This window comes from Mesoplodon mirus (assembly GCF_964341445.2).
Source record: "Mesoplodon mirus genome assembly, chromosome: 7".
NCBI lineage: Eukaryota > Metazoa > Chordata > Mammalia > Artiodactyla > Ziphiidae > Mesoplodon > Mesoplodon mirus.
In genome coordinates this window covers 127,050,461-127,068,958 of record NC_138983.1, presented here as the reverse complement: position 1 = coordinate 127,068,958, position 18,498 = coordinate 127,050,461, and the positions used below count along the sequence as shown (strand labels likewise).

Here is an 18,498-nt window from a genome sequence, read left to right as displayed (position 1 = left end):
ACGTGCCCCAAGTGGGTACCTACCCGGGCCAGGACTGTAGGGGGGTCCAGGGGCCCGGCCCCCTGCCGGAATCATGCTCTTCATCCACTTGGCTTCAGCCGGGTGGTTAAAGCGGAGGAAGGTGGACTGACCCAGGCACAACATGCAGCCTGCAGAGAAAGCAAACGCTTGGAAAGGCAGGCAGAGCTGAGGCAGCCCTCACCCCGCAGCACCAGCAGGCTCACCCCAGGCTCTGAAGAGTCATCCCCACCTGCACTCAGCGGCATCCACTTGGTCCACACCTGACTCCCCCCGTGCCGGAGGCCCCAGCCCAGCTCCACAGCACAGGGCCGAGGGGAAAGAGCTCTGGTTTGTAAGTCCTAGTCCTAAATTTTCTTCATACTACCTGTGAGATCTTCAGGTAAAGTCACTTCACCTCCTTGAGTCTAGTTCTCTCAACAGAAAAATGAGGACAAAACCACTGACCTTGAAGAGTTAGAAAGACAGTGTATGCCAGTGCTCTGTAAGTGGAGAAGGCTCTCCAGAGAACACAGACACCCATGTGCCTCCCATCATGATCCATCTATCTGCCACTTGTGTAGAAGGGTCAGTCTGAGAGGCAGCAACTTCCAGGATCACAAAAAAGCTCGGAGATAGGGGACAGGGAAACACCATGGATCAGTCAGATGCCCCTGCGGGGACCAGAATTCGCTTCCTTAAGAGAGCTGCCACCCTTTCTGACAGTCGGGAACGACTGCTACCCTCTTTCTCTCTGTCAAAGCACTCTCTGGCCTGACATCGTCCTGCTCCTTGGTCTCCCCTGGAATGCAGCCAAGCCTAGGCCAGTGGGCCCAGCCTCAACCAAGCACATTCCCAGGCAGTAGACACAAGCCCAGTCCTGCCCAGGAAGTGTGAGTGCATGGAGTGGGGAGGGCATGTGGGAGCCAGAAAATGTAGCCAGGGGCACCGGGAGTGTGCACGGTGACAGGTGTGCCCACTGTGCCTAAGCCTGTCTGGCAGAACTCCTCCTCCCAGCCACACCAGGTGCTAGAGGGCTTCTGCACAAGATGCTCTGTTGGGAGAAGCCAGAGACCTGGTGGTCTCTACCACCCACTCTTCCAATTTGTCTATGCCCTTGGCCCCTGGCCCCAGGTTCCTCTCTACCCAATCTGGTGCCACTTGGCACCCCAAGCTTCATGCCAGTCTGAGCTAAGACTGGCAGGGAAGTCTACATTCCTGGACGCTGAGACAGTTCAGCTCAGGCAGGCCACAAGGGCATGGGGCATCCCAGGCCACGTGGGTACCTTGGCCGCCCACTGAGGAGCTCAGGAGCCTGTTGGGGGGCCCTGGGCATTGCCACGGATGGGGGGCTAGCAGGCTGAGAAGCCCATAGCAGACAACATAGTAGACAAAATCACCCACTTCTTCGGCAAACCCACAGGCCCTCCCAGGCAGGCACCAACAATTCTAAAAGGCTGATGGGTGGTTAGGAAAGGAGGGAGCCTTCCCTGCCAAGCCACCAATCAGAGGAGCTGATCACAGAGTAATCATAACCGGAATAAATAATAGCCAGCCACACTGTCCACCTAATTACAACCACAGCTGTCTCAGAAAGAACCCTGCCATTCCCCGCCCCCTCCTTTCAGCCATTTAACAAGCTAATTAATGATGAGTGTGCAGGGTCTAGACAGACCCACTCAACCCTAGGTTGATGGGGGGCAGGGAGGGAGGGGGGGCGGGGCAGATCAGGAGCCTGACCACATAGTCCAGAATGGGAAGGAGGTGGGGAGGCTGGGTGGATTCCAGCCCATCAGTGCCAGGCCCAACCAAGGAAGCTGTGGGCACCTACGGATCCCCGGCCCTGGCCCCTAGAGCTGTGAGTTCCCTGCCCCTTCCTCTGCCCCTCACCCTCCTCTATACAAGGGGTGTGGCTATGCTGCCTCTGGGGCTATAAATAGGTGATGCCAGGCAGCAGAGCTGGATCTGTATTAATAGAGCGGGCAGGAGGGCAGTGGGACTGATTGCAGCTCAGCTCCTGCCCAAATTAACTTTCTATTTGCACTCAGGGGCCCCAGGCATGGCCCCAACTCTGGTCCCATGCCCCCAGGGGCCTGGCAAACCTATATCTGGGAAGAAACCTCCTCTCTGCCCACTCCTGCCCCACACCTCCAAAGGTCAGTCTACTCACGAAACCCAAGAACCCCTTCTCATCCAGGCAAAGTTGTGTTTGTGCCCCTCCTCCCCAAAGGGGCTCAGGGCCCAGCTGTGTGCAGGTGGGTGGAGGAGCTGCACATCTGGAGGGAAAAAAACAAACGGGGCAAAGGAGAGGGTGGATCCTATCTCTGAGAGATGCAGGGGGGAAACACTACACACAAACACACTCTCATCCCGGCTCACACACATACACACTCAGAAACACACAGACACACAGATATAGGCAGACAGCCTCACACTCAGAGCGACAGTCACTGCCCTGCTGGCCACACAAATAGAATGAACTGGCCAAAAGGAGGCTGGGGCGAAGGGAAGATGGGAGGAGGGGCCTTGGCTCCTTCCATCCGAGACCCCCTCTGAGCCATAACACAGGCTCCGCTCATCCTAACCAGGACCCCTCAACCCCGTAGAGAGGCAGGTCCCACGGAGGGGACCGCCCAGTGCTGGGGAAAATGAAGTCTGCCCCGCTGAGGAGTGGCCCCGAGCCCAGGCGCCCCACTTAGATATGTTCAGGGCTCACACACACGATCGAGCCTCACGGCCTCAAGCTCCCAAGCGGGGCCAGGGACCCGATCCCCCTCCTCGCACGCTTCCCCACCCCCTCCACGCCCCTCCCAGCCCGAGCTGCTCCGCGCCCGGCTGCCGGGGCTGCGGCCGCCGGGGGCTGAGGACTCACCACCGAATCCGGACCTCCGGACCGCTCGCCCCTGCTAGCTCGAGCCTTCCAGGTCCCTGGCCCGCCCCGGGCCTTTGAAGAGGCGGGCCGACCTCCCGCGCCGCCGGCTCCGGGCTCGGAGCAGCGAGCGGCGAGGCAGCAAGCAGCCACCAATGCCCGGGGAGGGGCGGGCCGGCCACTGGCGGCGGGGGAAGGGAGCCTGGGAGGGAGGGACAAAGGAGAGGAGGAGGGGAAGAGGAAGTGATGGAGGAGAGGAGAGGAGAGGAGAGGAGAGGGGAGCGGGATGGAGAGGGCAGGGCGGGGCGGGGCGGGGCGGGGCGGGGCGGGGCGGGGGGATGCGGGGAGGGAGCCAGCTCAGAAGTCCGGAGCCCGGGTCAGGAGTAGAAGTGGGGCAGGGAGGAAAGGTTCCAGGGAGATGACAGAGAAGGAAAGGTGAGAGGTAGATACAGAGGCCAGAGGGTGAAGAGCCAGGAGGCAGAAGTGAGGAGAATTGGGGTCTCACTGAGACCCCGCTGTGGCCAGAAGTCACCAGAGGCCTAGGAGGGGGCCGGCCCAGCCCCTGACTGGCTGGGCACTTTGGGCCAGTCACACCCTCTGGCCTCGGCTTCCTTATCAACAGAGTGAGGAGGCTGGCTTGATGACAGCAGAGGTTAAGCTCTGACAGTCTATGGCTCCATATATTAGAGAGAAGAGTGAAACTCCTGGGAATCCAGCTAAGTCACTGGGTCCAGCTCTGGCCCTCAGTCTGCCACCGTGACAAGTGCAGGCCAAGGCGGTGCTCTGTGCAATGTGAGCAGCACTGAGCCCAGCCCTTGTCTCCACCCTAAACACCTCCTCCTTTGCCCCCCTTACCCCCACCCTCCCAGCAGTTCACCTCGCCCCATGACCCACACATAGCCCCACACACTTTCTCCCAGGTACACACCAACACCCGCTCAGTCACACAGACACCACTCGGCTGTGCATACTCTGAGTCACACAGATATACCCCAGTTAAACACGTCCTGTCTCTCACACACATTTATTCTCAAACATACCACCCCTCAGGCACCAGCCTCTCTTGGTTATAGCCTCACTCAGGCACAGGTAGCCTTTCACTCAGTCCCCAGAGAGACTCTGAAGTCAGAGAAACAGTCAAACAATTTTTCCACCCTCACTGAACTCCTACCCACCCAGCCACACTACACACACACACACGCACACGCACGCGCACACGCACACACGCTCACATACAGCTTATTCCCCTTCTGAAGGAAAAAGGAAAACCATATAGGGTCAAATGCAAAATAGGGGGAGGGTTTAAAAAAAAATCTCCTCAGGAAATGTGATTCATCGGTCTGGAAACAGTGACGGCCAGCTGGACAGACCCAGACGGACACAGAGGATACCGCCAGGGAGAAATGGGGCAGGAGGCAGACACAAAGAAGTGGGGAGCTAGGAGCATTTGCTTTTTCTCTCCTTCCTCTGAGCTTTATTAGTCAAGATCTTTATCAGTCTTATAACAGAGGACAGTTGGAGGCATCACTCCCATTTTACAGAAGGAATAACTGACAGCTGGGTGGAAGAGGAAGAGGCTCAGTGTCCTGGATCCCAGAGGGAGGCAGCTGGATAACTCTGGAATCCTGGCTCACCAGCCACATTCCAGGGAGCCTCCCCTGCTGGCCCTCACAGAAGCCCCTACCCACCAAGGAGGCGCCTGGGGAGTGAAGGAGACTCCAACGAAGGGCTGGCAGTGAATGCTGGGAGAGGATGAGGACCTTCGGTCTAGACAGCCTGGTCCCTGAGCTTCATGGCTTTCCGGGCCCTTCCCTACTTGGTCCCCTCCCAGATCTTTCATGTGGTCTGGCGATGTGGTCTCGGGGCGGGACAGCCTAGACCCAGAATGATATTCCTCCTCATTTCCTTGGTCCTCTTCCTAGCTCCGCCTCTTGCTCTGTAGAGAGAGGGCAGCGTGGGATGTCCCAGGATACCCGGGGATAGGACTGAAAGCAGGATCTTCCTGGCTCCCATGTCCATAGCTTTAGCTAAATGTTGGCATCTGTTTTCTGCCTGCTTCCCCCCACCCCCTGGCCAGGCATATTCCTGCTGGAAGAGCCTGTCACTGCCACCCTGCTCGTGATGACGTGTGCCTCTCCAATTGCCTATGGCTGGGCCCAGTGCCCAGAATGATGCATCCAAGGCCCGGCCCAGCCAGAGAGGGCTCCTTGTTATTTCTAGGGTAGCCCTCTGTTTTTCAAAGAGGGGGGGTCCCCTCTACAAGGCTGGATCGGGGGAACAAGACAGGGAAAATGATCCTCTTGCATATATGCCCACAGATAGGAACGTGGCCAGTGAGTTCTCATATCCTCACAGGCGCACACACGGACACTTCGTTACCATCAGCCCTGAGTTCACCCCTGCCCCCAACTTGAACACTCTGATCCATAAACACAAGGAAAGACACAAACACAAAGATACACAAGCCCAGAGACACAAACACATCCGGAGATACATAAACACACTCCAGTTACACAGACACATAGAGATAGCACATGCACCCCCGAGCCACCCAGTTTCCAGGGAAACGCACTCCCAAGAATGTCCGGAGTGGGGCCAGGCAGGGCTGGGCTTGGTGCCTTGCTCCAGAGATGAGACAAGGAAACCCTCAGCTCCTGGAGCCCAGGGGAGGGGTAGTGCTGGGGAGAAGAACACCCGTTCCTTTGTGCCTGTGCCTACCCCTCCCCAGGCTGCCAAGCTTCTGAAACAGGCGAGCCTAGACAAGGCAGCTATGGGGGTGGAAGGGAGCGAAAGGGAAGGGGGTTTAGGGTCAGGAGAGAGTGGGAGGGTACATAGTTGGCAGGGTGGGCTTTTGGCTGGGCAAGAGTTGGGGGTCACTTGGGCCACAGGAAATGCCTAAGAATTCCATCTTGGCCCAGGCCCTCCCTCTTCTCAGGGAGCTAAATGCTGCCCTGGGAAGACCAGGCAAGAGAGGCCTACAGAGCACCGGTTCCTCCGCCCTGCTCACAACGCACAGGGGAAGACAGTTCTTGCTCACGAACGTGAGGGATCTGGGGCTGGGCTCTTTCTCCAGCCTTCTTTGAACTCTGCCTCGGCCTCTCCTTGCTGTTCTACTGTCCCACTTCCATGTACCCACATCTTGGGGAAGGTGCTCTCTTTGAGATGGAAGAGGACGGTCAGGAGCCAGATGGCATCACAGCCAAAGAGCCTCAACTTATGGGGCTTCCTCCTCTTATCTGGAGTCAGAGAAGCCCTGGAGGAGATGAGGGCCTGCTTGCTGCTGCTCCTGGCAGACCTGTCTCACTGGAGTCTGTTGTCCCCCCGACACTCCCAAAGGCAGGAAGGTTGGGTCTCCTGGGTCAGCCCTGAAGGGAGAGACCCCGAGAGGTGTGAAGAGAAGGAGAGAGGGAAACAGTGGAGTGAGTGGGATTTCCACTGCAAAAGAGCTTCCAGCCAGTAAGAGGTAAGAGTCCCAAGAAAACACTGCCAGGACATGGGTCCTCCTACTTAGAGCCAGGCCTAGTCCAAAGCTCCATCCTCTACCCCCCACCCAAATCCAGTTTTGTCATCCCCCTAATACGGTGCTTCCCTGTATACATTGATGTCCAGGGCAAACACACCTGGTTTATCAGAGTGCTACCTGGCCAACTCCTTACCTGCCTGGTCACCATAGTAACCAGAGGCCCAGTTTTTAGAGCTCCCTTACACAACGGAATGGCCTGTTGCTTTGGGAAACAGGGTGGTAACCATATTCATGACCCAGAAGCTACTGTCAACAGTGTTTTAACAGGAGTGAGCGTGTCCTCAGATTTTGCCATCAGATTTTGCCCTTGTCCCATCGCCATTGTCCTCAACAGCTCCCCAACTTCAACAGCCTTTCAGAACAACTCCCTCTTGGCATCGTGGAGCCATATGCCACTTTCCCCTCGCTGCTGCTCCCACTGCTCCCCCCTAACGACCACGAGCGACCACTGCAGCACTCCCCATGCCCTCTGAGAGCAGGAAGCAGGCCCTCTTCTCTCCCCACGGTGGCAGGATGGGGGTGACCAAAGAAAAGCAGGTTGAAGATAAGTCTGGATGCTGGAGGGGTTTCGAAATGCTCCCGATCCAGATGCACCTGAGCACCCCACCCCCAACTTGGCCACTCAGGCGGTTACCATGGCAGCCAACACAGCAGGCTTCCCCTGCACCTGTCATGCACGAGCGTTTAAACAGCTCCCTAGGTTCGGGGCTGTCAGAACTTACCCTGAGTGAGTCGGGTGGGCTGCCGGACCAGGAGCCCATCAATAGTGCAGGCATTGCCACAGGGGTAGAGGGTGAGGGTGCCCCGCAGGTTCTCAATGTAGCAGTGCTCTGGAGCCAGGCCTGGACCCTGCAGTGAGATGTCCCTGGCTGCAGAGCCGATCACTGTCCTCCCTGAAGACAGGAGGCAAACTGAGTCAGAGGGGTAGTCTAGGCTGAGCTGGCAGAGGTGGGGCAAGGAGGGCCACACTAGAAATCTCCTGCCACCTCCTACTCCAGGGAGAATCACTGGCCACCCCTTTGGGGCCCCTGAGCCTGGTCGAGACAGTAAGGGGTAGAAGCTCTTCTCAGACCCAGAGATGAAGGCCTGAAGGGCACAGAGGATCCACAGATAGAGTAGGGCAGGGGGACTTTTCTGCAGACCTTCCCTTTGTCCCCCCGTGCTCCCTCCCTAAGCCCTTTTCCTCCTTCCCCGTTCTCCCCCATCTTTTCCTCAAACTCTCTCTGCCTCCTTCTTCTCTCCCTCCCTTCTGCCACCTGCAACCCTTGCCCTGCCTCACTCCCCTCTCTTCAGTTCAACTCTCCCGGGGCTTCCGCAGGCACAGCCCCTCCCCCTGGCAGAGCCCCTGGGACCGGTATTTGGAGAATGTGGGGAATGTAGTGTCACCCAGGCAACAAGTGCAACCTCGAGAGTAGAGAGGAAGGGCAGAAGCTGCAAGGTGGAAGGGGCTGTGCCAGGGCCTAACTAGGAGGTCTGCCCCCACTGCCATCTCTCCATCTCCACCAGCACCTTCTCCCATGCCAGGCATTGCCCTGGAGGGGGCCCCCTTTCTTCTTGGCCACAGTGGTTGCCAAGAGCCATGTGCTCTCCTGTTTCAGTGTTCTCCTCCTGATTTCTAAGCTGATCTTTAATCCCAGTCATGGAGCCAGATTAGTCTGGGCAGGCAGAGACAAGGGAAGCAAACTGGTGGGGTAGGTGGCACAGCCTCCCATTTGGGGGAGGTGAACACTGCCAGCAGGTATCAAGAGGGCCCCAGCACATGCCAGGATCCCAGGGCAGGAATGTCTATGGGGATGGAGGGGTGGCAGGTCATATGTCCCCCAGACTCACCTTCCTCCAGCGGCAGAAGAGTGATGGCCGTGCTGAGCCGCCCGCTGCCCAGGCTCACCAGATGGGGTTTGTCCGTTTGCACTTTCAGCCCTTTGCCTGTTTCGATCAGGTCCAAGGGTCCTTTCTGCAGGTAGTGGAGGTGGGGGATGAGCATCATGAGACTCCTGGCCGGCACCTTACCACCCTAGTCCCCGTCGTCACACCAGCACTCTCTCCAGCACCTGCCCTCTCCAAAGGGCTCTGAGGGTGTAGTGCAGAATCTTGCACAGAGCAGTATTCCACTAAATTGTAATTAGATCTGAATCTAGGCCACTAACTCGTCCCACTGGATTTATCTCAAGTCTTGGTTTAACTGCCCTTTTTGTCTGTTAGGACAGAAACAGGAGAAAGTAAGGGGAGTGGGGAGGTGCTTGGTAAGAGGAGGGGTTACTGGTAGAGGGGACCGATCAGGACTTGTCCCTGTAGACCTGTCCGTGGCAATCCACTTGGCCATTGTTTGCCCCTGTTAAACTAAATTACAAGAGAGGGCAGGGCCTGGATCGAGGAGAGAGATACAGCTCAGGGTCAATCTGTAAAACACTTCCTGACTTTCAAAGGGTATTTTCTGGGTGAACCAATTAACCTAATTCAGCTAAAGACTTAGCTGTTAATAGGCTTGGGACCTGGGGAAGAGCAGAGGTAGTACCGCTGTCATCCTTGGGCTGGGACCACGTAGGTAGAGGAGTCGGCACATCCTCACCAAACAGCCCGCTTGCCCTGCCCCCAACCACACTCACCTGCACCATAGCTGGGGTCTTGCATCCAGGGCCCACTTGGTTCCTATTGATAGTGTCCATTGTCCTGGGGCTCCAGAGCTCCTGCGGACACAGCAGAAAACAGGTGAGGTGGGGAGGCCAGGGTAGAAAAGGGCAAAGAGTAGGCTCTGTAGCAAGGTTCTCAGGGAAGGCGCAGGCCCGTGTCACCGTGGTTTCCAGCATGCTCCTGCTGAGGGAGAAGTCAAGGCAGCTCAGGAGCTTCCTGGGAGAAGGCAATGTCGCATCTTCAGCTATGGCGTGGATACCACACCACACCGGTCCTGGCCCTTGCCACACATAGGAAGCCCAAAAAGTCCTATAGGGCCCAACCTGTACTGCTGTACTTTCTTGCCTCTGACACCTAGGACTCGGGCCTTGGCAGCTGAGGACCCTCACACAACTGGAGCCGTAAGCAGGGTGGGGGAAATCTACCTTAGCGGGAGAAGCAAGTCCAAGGAAGTCCCTCGAGGGACACTGGTAGACAGGGGGCCCCAGGTGGGTGGCAGGGCTGAGCAGGAGCTCCCTCCCACAGCCTTTCCCTCTCCTTCTTCTCCCTTTGTCTATTTTCCCAGGGGTCTCAGAAGGATGTTTTCTTAAAGGAGACACACGGGAAAAACGCAACTATTCCTGCCATCTCTTTGTCTCAATTCCTGCACCCTCTCTTCCCCAGAAAGCAATCTTACCCCCAAACAGTCAGCAAAAAAATAAAAACCCTCCATGGTGACTAACACTGGGAATATAGGACTCTGGGGATCTTCACCTGATTTGGTGCTGTAGGAAGCCGAGGTCCTTAGAACCAGAGGTAAAATACTGATAGATTCCAGAGCCAGAACTTGAACTCTTCCTCACTCATCCCTTTCTCCCTGGCTCACAGTTTTGGTACCTGCAAACTCTGACGAAGGACCTTTGTGTACTAATATGTACCTACATGCCCATCCTTGGCCAACTTGCTAAGGTTCATCTGCTGCTGAACAATGTTTCTGGGGAAGTTGAAAAGAGTGTAACTGAAGGTAGGGAGGGAGATGTAGGAAGGCAGGGTGCCCCTCCACTTTCTCTTCCAGCCATCTTCCAAGGGACTTGGAGAAGAAGTGGGGGGGAGGAGCCAGCATTCCAAGTAACGTCTGACCCTGGCAGTGGGGCCCAAAGGCCTTAGCCATAGAGTTACTAATTTTACCCTCCCAGCTTCCACCCTTCCGGACCTGGACTGCATCATCTCCGTCACCATTTCCACCCAAGCTGGCGGAAGAGAGGCTGGAACAGGGCCTGGGGCCCGCCCCAAGTCTGCCTGGGAAGAGGGAAGGCAAAGGCCATTAACCTACACCAAAGCTCAAGCTGGCCTGGCACCTCCCCAGGAGATCTGGCCAGGGGGAAGAATTTCCAGGGACTGAGACTGCTGTATTCAGGGAAATCCCTCAGCATTCTCTGAGGGAGGGGAGGCAAGAGAGTGGGCTGGGGATGGAGAGTTTATATAAAAGAGGGGGTAAGAAAAACAAAATGATAAGTAATGGTGAAGGAAAGGCATCATCACTTAGTGGAAAGAGCTTTAGACTGGGGTACAAGAGCCTTAAATTTTAATCCTGACTTTACTATTTATTAGCTGAGAGATCTTGGAGAAGTTACTTAACTTCTCTGAGTGTCAGATCATTCTCTATAAAACTGGAATAATGATTTAAAGAAAAAAGAAAGATTGTTTGGATTACTGCTTGCCTGGGGCTAGGGGTGGAATGGGGAGTGAATATAAATGGGTAGATTTCGGGGGGGGGGTGATAGAAATGTTCTAAAACTTATTTGTGATGATGGTTGCACAGATCTGTAAATATACTAAAAATCACTGAATGTACATTTAAATTAAGTGAATTTTATGGTATGAACATCGTACCTCAATAAAACTATTAGGGTTTTTTTTTTTTTAAAAGATGATTGTCTGGAGATTCAGGTATTATATGAAATGATACTCTGTGAAGTGCAAAGCACTATAAACATGCCAGTTATCAGTATGAGCTTCATGAACTTGAACAAGTCACTTCACCTATCTGGGCTTCAATTTCTTCACCTGTCAAGTTGTCATTATCACTCTGTGAGGTAGCAGTGGGTGTGCTCATTTATTTACACCAAGGATTTCAAGTGCAGATAAAGATTGTAAAGGAATAAGGTTGATGGGGAACACGAGTGATTGGAGGGGAGGAGAGAAGGGAATAGAAGGTGAAAGAAGAAGGAGAGATAAGGAGAGAGGTGTAGGGAGAGACAGAGAAGATAAGAAAAGATGTAGAGATTGGGAGGCGCGGGGCTGTGGCCCCAGCTCCGAAACCTAATCCAGGTGAAGTGGAAAGGTACACCAGACCAGCGCGTCCCAGCACGCGGGCGGCGCTCTGACCCAGGGGCTGCGCAGCGGCCGGGAGAGCAGCCACGGGGCGGGGGGCGTGGGGGACGGGGCGGGTCGGGGGGCGTGGGGGGCGTGGGCGCCCTCTCCTCCCACCCCACCCCCGGCCAGGAGTGCCAAGCGGGCTGCTCCGGGGCGCCTCCCACCGGCCGACCTGCTCCCGTCCCACCGGGCTGCCCACTACCCGGGGCTGTAATTACCCACCCCGCTCGCCCAGCCCGGCCTCCGCGGCCCCTCTGGGAAACCCCGCCCCACCCGCTGCCAAAAAAAGGCCCCTGCGGTGCGAGTCCAGCTGTCGGGGAGGAGGGACTGGGGGAAGCGCCGCGGTCAGCCTCGGCTCTCAGTAGCCCTCCTGCACCGCGAGCAGAGATGCCCAAGGTCCTCCTCGGGCTCCGGGTGGCAGAGGCCTGGGTGTCTGGAGGGCCCCTTGTGGGGCGAGGCCGGGGCTCCGGCAGGTGACCCCGCTCCGGCACCTCCGGCCTCTCGGCCCAGCGCGAACGCCCGGGCATCCAGGCCACGGGGGATCAGCAGCCCTACCCGGTCCCCAGCTCTCTGCGCCTCGTGGGGCGCCCAGAGTCACCACTTCGGGGGTCTCGGCACCTTAGCCAGGGCGGTGGGGGCCCAGGGAGCGGCCGGAAAGGTCTGGAACCGACAGGCACTGGAGGAAGTCCAGACTCCAAATTAGGCCCCAGAAGAAAGGTCCGAGGCCGGCCCCGGAGCGAAAGCGGTCCCGGCGGAGCCCCCGCACGGGTGCTTCCGCTCCGGTCTCACCTGTGGCCCCGGCGGCCAGCCCAGGCCTCGCCCCGGGCGTCGCATGGCTGTGGCCCGAGCCCTCCGGGGCAGAGTAGGGATCCTCTCGACCCGCCGCCGCCGCCTTCGCCCGCCCGGCAAACATCCGCCCTCGAGGAAGGGCCGCCGGCGGAGGAAGGAGGCCGGAAGGGAAGGAAACTGAGGCTGGGAGCCCAGCGGGCGGGGCGCCGGAGCCGGGCGAGGGCCGGGGAGGGCGCGGGGGAAAGCCAGGGACGGAGGGAACTTCGGGAGAAGGAAAACGAGGGGTCTGCGGAGGGACGGGGCGGGTGGGAAGACGAAGGGATTTGGAGGGAAATAAGAAAGAGGGAGACTGAGGGATGAAGGAAAAGGAGGGCTGGGGAGGGAAGACTGAGGGCAGAGGATGGGGAGGAGGGGAAGGAGGCGGGAAACCGGATAGAGTCCAGGGAACGCAGAGGTGGGGGGAGACTGGGACGGAAAGGTAGAGGGACTGGGGGACGAAGGAGATGGGGGAGACTGGGGACAGAGGAGTCCTCAAGGAAAGGGGGTGACGGACCGGGGGAGCAGTCGAAGGTACCCAGGGCCGTGGAGGGGGAGACCGGGGGGGGGGCGGGAGGCGGGGCCCTGGAGTAAAAGAGGGGGCCGGAGGGCAGGCCGGGGGACCCAGGAGTGGGGAGAGACCGTAGGCGGGCAGCCGGGGCTGGAAGAGGCGGCGGGACAAGGCAAGAGTGTAGTTCGGGGGTGTGATTTTATTTGTGTGCGGGGTGGAGGTGGGGTGCCGGAAAAGGGCAGCTCTCCGAGGCCGGGAGGCCGGGGGACTGAATTGGGTTTCCGCACGGAGGGCTCCCTGCTGCCCCTCGCCGCCCTCCCCAGGGCCGCCAGGTGGGACAAGGCCGCAGTGTTGGGCCGCCTGCTGGGCCGCCCCGCCCGCCGCTGACGCCGGACAAGCGGCCTTTCTTTGGCCGGGCGGGGAGAAGGGGCCGCTTGTTTGCCCGGCGGGGGAAAGGGGCGGCCCCCAGACACCGCCGGCTCCCCGCGGGCGGCGGCGGGAGGGGGGCCGCGTGTGCAGCATTTGTGTGTGTGTGTGTGGGGGGTGCGTGTGTAACAGTCGGCCTGTGTGAGGACTGAGTGCGTGATGGGTGTGTGTGAACGGCGGGGCCGCGTGTGTCGGGGTGCGTGGGCCCGGGGAAGGGCGTGAGCGCGAGGGGCCGCAGGTGTGAATGTGGGCTTCCTGGGAGGGCTGCGGGTGCTTGGCGTGTGTGTGGAGTCCTAGGTGTGCGCTGGGTCCCACACGTGTCACGGCGGAGAGAGACGCAGCTGTCCGCGTGGCGTGTGCGGTGGGAAGGGTGCGTGGGTGATGCCGGGTGGGGCGCCGAGTGTGTCTGCGCGTGGGATGCCTGACGTGGTCGGGAGGTTGGCTTTGTGTGTGACCGGTTCGATGAGTCAGCCTCGGGACGGCTGAGCTAACGGGCCCAGTATGCAGCCCCGCCCCGGCGCCCTGGGTCCCCCGTCGGACCGCTCGGTCTCCCGGCCCAGGCTCCCCTCTTGCCCGCCTCGGCGGAAGCGTCCGCGGGCGCCTCGGCCACCCAGCTGCCCCAGCCCCCCGCCGCCCCCGGGCGCCCGCGCTTCCGCATCCCGGAGGAGCCCGGAGGACCTGGCTCAGCCCCGGCACCAGGGAACTCCGCAAGGGATTCGAATCTGGACCGTGCGGGCGTGGCAAGAGCGGAGACTCATTGCCCCGAGCTTCCCCCCTCTGGCCTCCCAGACCCCTAAAGACGCGGGGCCTTGGAGAGGGCCGGGGAAGCCTCAGATGTGCCACCCATCTCCTGAACACACGCAAGAGTCCCTCCCGGACACCACTGCTTCCAAGCCGGACTCCGCAGCCCTTTCCTGTCCGCCAAGGCGGCCCGGCCCGGGACTGGAGCTGAGATGCCCCGGGGGACACCCCCTTTCCTGGTGCAGGGCTCTCAGTCCTTCTGTCGGCGAGAGAGGGGAGGTGTGGGGAGCAGGCGGACGAGACCCCGCGAGTGTCGCCCAGACGTCTGGGTGCCCGAAGGAGGGTCTTGGGACAAGGATCCGCGTTCCCCCCGGGGGGAGAGCGCAAGGGCCCCCTCTGGCGGCGGCGCGGGCGGCGGCTCGGGAGGGCAGAAGCAAGCAGCTCTCGGGAAAGCAGCGGAGCGCACTCCGCACAAAGCCTCTCGCGCCCCCACGCACTCACCTGTGGCCCCCCTCCTCCCCTACCGGTTTCTTCCGGGCTCTTCCAGCCCAGAGCTGATCTGAGGGCTCTCTCCAGGTCCCTGGGACTTCCTCTTATCCAGTCCCAGCCGCGCAGCGAGCAGGACCTGCAGGCGTAGTGGTGGAGAGCGTTCTTACCTCGGGGGGAGAGGGGGACACTGGTTCCTTCGCCTGGCTCGGCCGCCGCGGCCCCAGGCTCAGAAGGACACTCTTGCTTTTCCCTGGGAGCCCGCTGAGTAGGAGGGGAACGAGCGGGTCCCGCCTCCCTACCCCACCCCCCCGCTAGTCCCCGCCCCCGTCCCCCGTCCCGTCCGCCTGGCCAGCCAGAGGAGACGCCCTTGTGGGACTGGAGACCAAGATCCCCCCACCCACCCTTTCCCATAGCAGCACGTCCCCCCGCCCCCGCCACCCCGGCCTGCACAGCGCCCGCTTTGTTCATCTCTCTGCAGCTGGGCTCTCCACTACCACCACCACGTACACACCCCTGTACCCACTCACCCTCCCCTTCGGACTCTCCTAGACCACTCTCCACCCCTAGGCTTTAAGGCTCTTCTGAGAGGGTGTTTTTGATAGTTTTTCTCTAAACACCCGCCCACACACCTTCTTTTTTTCTCACTTTAGATGCCTGAATGCTCCATGAGCTCCCAATGAACTTCATGGTCACAGCCCTACAACATATTCTCATCACCTCCAAATATCTGCCGAGGGTATCCAGGTCTACTCTCTGTTGCCCCTTCTCCTCATCCTACTCCAAGCCCCTCCACCATGACGACCTGTAAATGGGGTGGATAACTCTGCATATAGGGTGTCACAGATTTTTCTAAGGATAGGTATAAGGAGACATGGTAAAGTGCCATGCAAACTGTAAAACACAGGAAAGCTGAATGGAATTATCGTCTTACCCCGTGTAGCTCCACCCCCACCACAACCTGCAGGATTACAATTGGGAGACAAGCTGTACGTGTACTGTTGAGCACACCATGCTACAGCAGTTTGGGTCTCTGTAGGAGCGAGGGGTTAATAAGGAAGAAGAGGGGGGCACCGAAAACCTAAGGGAAGCCTAGAAACTGAGCCTGGTTGAAAGTCACTCTCCCCACCCGAAATCCAAGCTGACAGCGGATCCTTACCTTGCACAGCCAGCTCTCGCCCCAGGAGACTGACAGGGGAGGCCCTAGGGAGCTGAACGCAGCTAGACTGGACCTCTTTAACCAGCACTGGAGGGACCCCTGAGACTCTTCCTCCCTGAAGGAGAGGAAGGAGAAAGCCAAGGCTGGCATAAATTCCAGTGAGGGAAGGATAGCAGAAAATAATTTGTCCTCTTTGGGATGGACAAATCTTGCTCTGATTCAGTGACTTTAGTGTGTACCCTCCCTGCCTAACCCAGGAACAGCAGAAGATTGAATTGCAGGAATCTTTGGTCACTCATTGACAGGGCCAGCATTAGCAGGGGGACCCCCCACGGCTGGAGGCTGGAGCTGACCGGACTAGAAGCAGGAGGGGCTGGGATGCTCTCTGCAGCTACCTGCTATAGCTAATAGAGGTTAAACTATCAGGCTTCAGCATGTGCTGTGGGCACCAGGAAGCCCCAGGATTTGGCCTGGGGTGGAGGAGCGGTGTTGGGGGTGGAAGCCTCTTATTCTTTCTTTCTTCATACTGTTTGAGGCTCATAAAAGTATTTTAACTCTGACCACCTTTTTATGAGGCAGATCACAACAGTAATTTTCAGGCTATTCTGTTTAAAAAAGAAAAGAAAGAAAAAGAAACAAACCCCAAACTTGTTGTATCTTATGTGCCAAGACCCAGAGTTTGAGGGAAGAGGCTCAGATTGGGGTACCGCAAAGACTTTTCACATAACTCTGTTTCACAATTCCAGCTCTTCCTTACCGTCTTGGTCAGGAGGAATTTCAGGGAATAATCAAGGCTGCCACGGAGGCGGCTGATGCTGAGGCAGGGAGTTGAAACATCACCCATCTGCTCTCTGTCCTCCCAGCCCAGCGGTCAGCTGACCCCATGATAAAGGTTCTGTGCAATGTGTCCTCGCTCCTGCTGTCGGGGCCCTATGTTCCCACAGTTAGAGCACTCAGGGGACTTCAGACCTACCATCCCCACCCTGCTCCACATCTGGAGCCCATCAAAAAACTCAGTGCTCTCTCACAGTTACGCAAGAGGTTGAGCAGCTGGGAGCTCAGAAAGGGGGAGGAAGAGAGAAGAAAGCAGAAAACAGCTTTCCAAGCATGCTTCAGACTTTCCGAAGTGGAAGCAGGGGGAGAGGGCAAAGGCTGGGTGTGGAAGGGTGGATTTTTTAAGGCCCTCTTCACTTGGCTATGAATGTCACGAGTGGACTTCCACACCCAGCCTGCCTTTGCCACAGCACATTTCCCAGCTCTGTCCGTCCTCTCAAATTGTACACCCTCCAGCCCCAGAAAGAGGTGATTATTGCTCATTACAGCAAGCAATCCCTGTAGATGCACACCCTATCCCAGGAAGCTAACCTTTCTGGCCTCTTTGGATCCTGAATCAGGCATCATTAGTGTAGGTGTGGTGGCAGCAATGATGCCAAGTAACTCCTCACTGCATCCAACTTGGAGAAAAAGTTCAAACCTTTCTTCACTACCTTCAAAAGAGCAGAAGCCCTCTTCTCAGCTTGTCTTAGAAATTGCACAATTCACACTTCCACCCACAGCTAAGATACGTCCAGGCTGAGTGGGAAATTTGGGTAGGACAGAAGACTGGTCTTATTTACCCTCCGTGGCTCAGAACCTTCCTATGAGCTGAAAAGAACAAGCATTCATTCGGGCAAAAGAATGGGAAACAAGACCTATTTCCATTTCTCTCATTGCTTTGAATTGGTAACACTTCTTTTTCAAAAAGCTCGTTAACCTGATCTCATATTTACACCTATGGGAACTTCCCAGAATTGGACTAAGCCGTAAATAACCACATAACCCCTGCCCTATGAACAGCAAGGCAAAAAACTTTCCTTTTTGACCACTGAGGGTAGAGGTAGGGGAGTGGCCCAAGCTTCTGAAAACCGCCTGGTTGCTTGACTCTTGTGTTTGAGAGGGGGCAACAGCTCAGTTTGGAAAAGTAGTCTAAACTCCCTAAAAGCCTGCCTCCACGTCAGTCACTGACTCCCCAGGGTGAGATGTGAAACCGACCCTTGTAGAGATGCGTCTGCTCTTGGGTCAGGAGCAATACACAGCAACCAACCTACTTGTGGATCTTCTAGGAGTTTCAAAGAAGCTCTACAGCTGCAAATATATTTACCAAATGGGGCAAAAAGAGGGAATGAAGGGAGAGGATGGTTGCAGTGAGAGATGTGCATAGTACAGGGGAGTCAATTCTGAGTTTTTGCTTCCTTTTGAGTGATTCCTCTAAAACCTACCAGACCAAAGCTCTATTCCTCACCCTTACTGAGACCCATGTTGAGTATCACTAGTTGCAGTTGATGCCGACCTACCTTAGCAAGAAAGCTTTGTAAGGAGGTACAGCCATTGCTTCCAGTTCGACTTCAATCTTCCTGAGAATGGGGACTCCTCCTATTTTCCTCCTCTCCTCCTCCAATGAGCCCTGCAGATGAAAACTTTTTTTTTTTTGGCCCTGTCTCGCAGCATGCAGGATCTTAGTTCCCTGACCAGGGATCAAACATGCACCCCCCGCACTGGAAGCGCAGTCTTAACCACTGGACCGCCAGGGAAGTCCAATAAACTTTTAAGAAAAGCTATGCTCTATCAACCCTGGAAATCTCTGAGAGCCTACCCAGTGTGAACAACGTTAAATTGGAGGGCAAAGTTTCCTGTAGAGATGCATGGGTTGATAGATTTGGGGTTTGATACTGTGAGTAGATGAATGACAGACCTTTTTTTAATTTTTTTTTTAATTTAATTTTATTTTTTTGCGGTATGCGGGCCTCTCACTGTTGTGGCCTCTCCCGTTGCGGAGCACAGGCTCCGGACGCGCAGGCCCAGCGGCCATGGCTCACGGGCCCAGCCGCTCCGCGGCATATGGGATCCTCCCAGACCGGGGCACGAACCCGTTTCCCCTGCATCGGCAGGCGGACTCTCAACCACTGCGCCACCAGGGAGGCCCACAGACCTTTTTT

At 57.3% G+C, this 18,498-nt stretch overlaps 1 protein-coding gene across 10 annotated transcripts in view; it reads right to left on the bottom strand.

Annotated features, from left to right (window-relative positions):
- PHLDB1 (pleckstrin homology like domain family B member 1) overlaps positions 1-14,637 on the bottom strand; it is a 45,151-nt gene extending 30,514 nt beyond the window's left edge. For 5 of the 10 annotated variants that reach the window (XM_082628972.1, XM_082628973.1, XM_082628976.1 and 2 more), the window contains exons 1-5: positions 12,165-12,295; positions 8,996-9,076; positions 8,220-8,343; positions 7,112-7,282; positions 24-149 (exon numbers count right to left, since the gene is read on the bottom strand). In XM_082628972.1, coding sequence (XP_082485098.1) covers positions 24-149; positions 7,112-7,282; positions 8,220-8,343; positions 8,996-9,076; positions 12,165-12,209 — 547 coding nt within the window. In that variant the 5' untranslated portion in view covers positions 12,210-12,295. Of the gene's footprint in view, positions 1-23; positions 150-2,869; positions 3,054-7,111; positions 7,283-8,219; positions 8,344-8,995; positions 9,077-12,164; positions 12,297-14,379 lie in introns of those variants that run through there. The other 5 variants (XM_082628978.1, XM_082628975.1, XM_082628980.1 and 2 more) reach the window with 5 other exon arrangements.
- Positions 14,638-18,498: the final 3,861 nt, after the last annotated feature.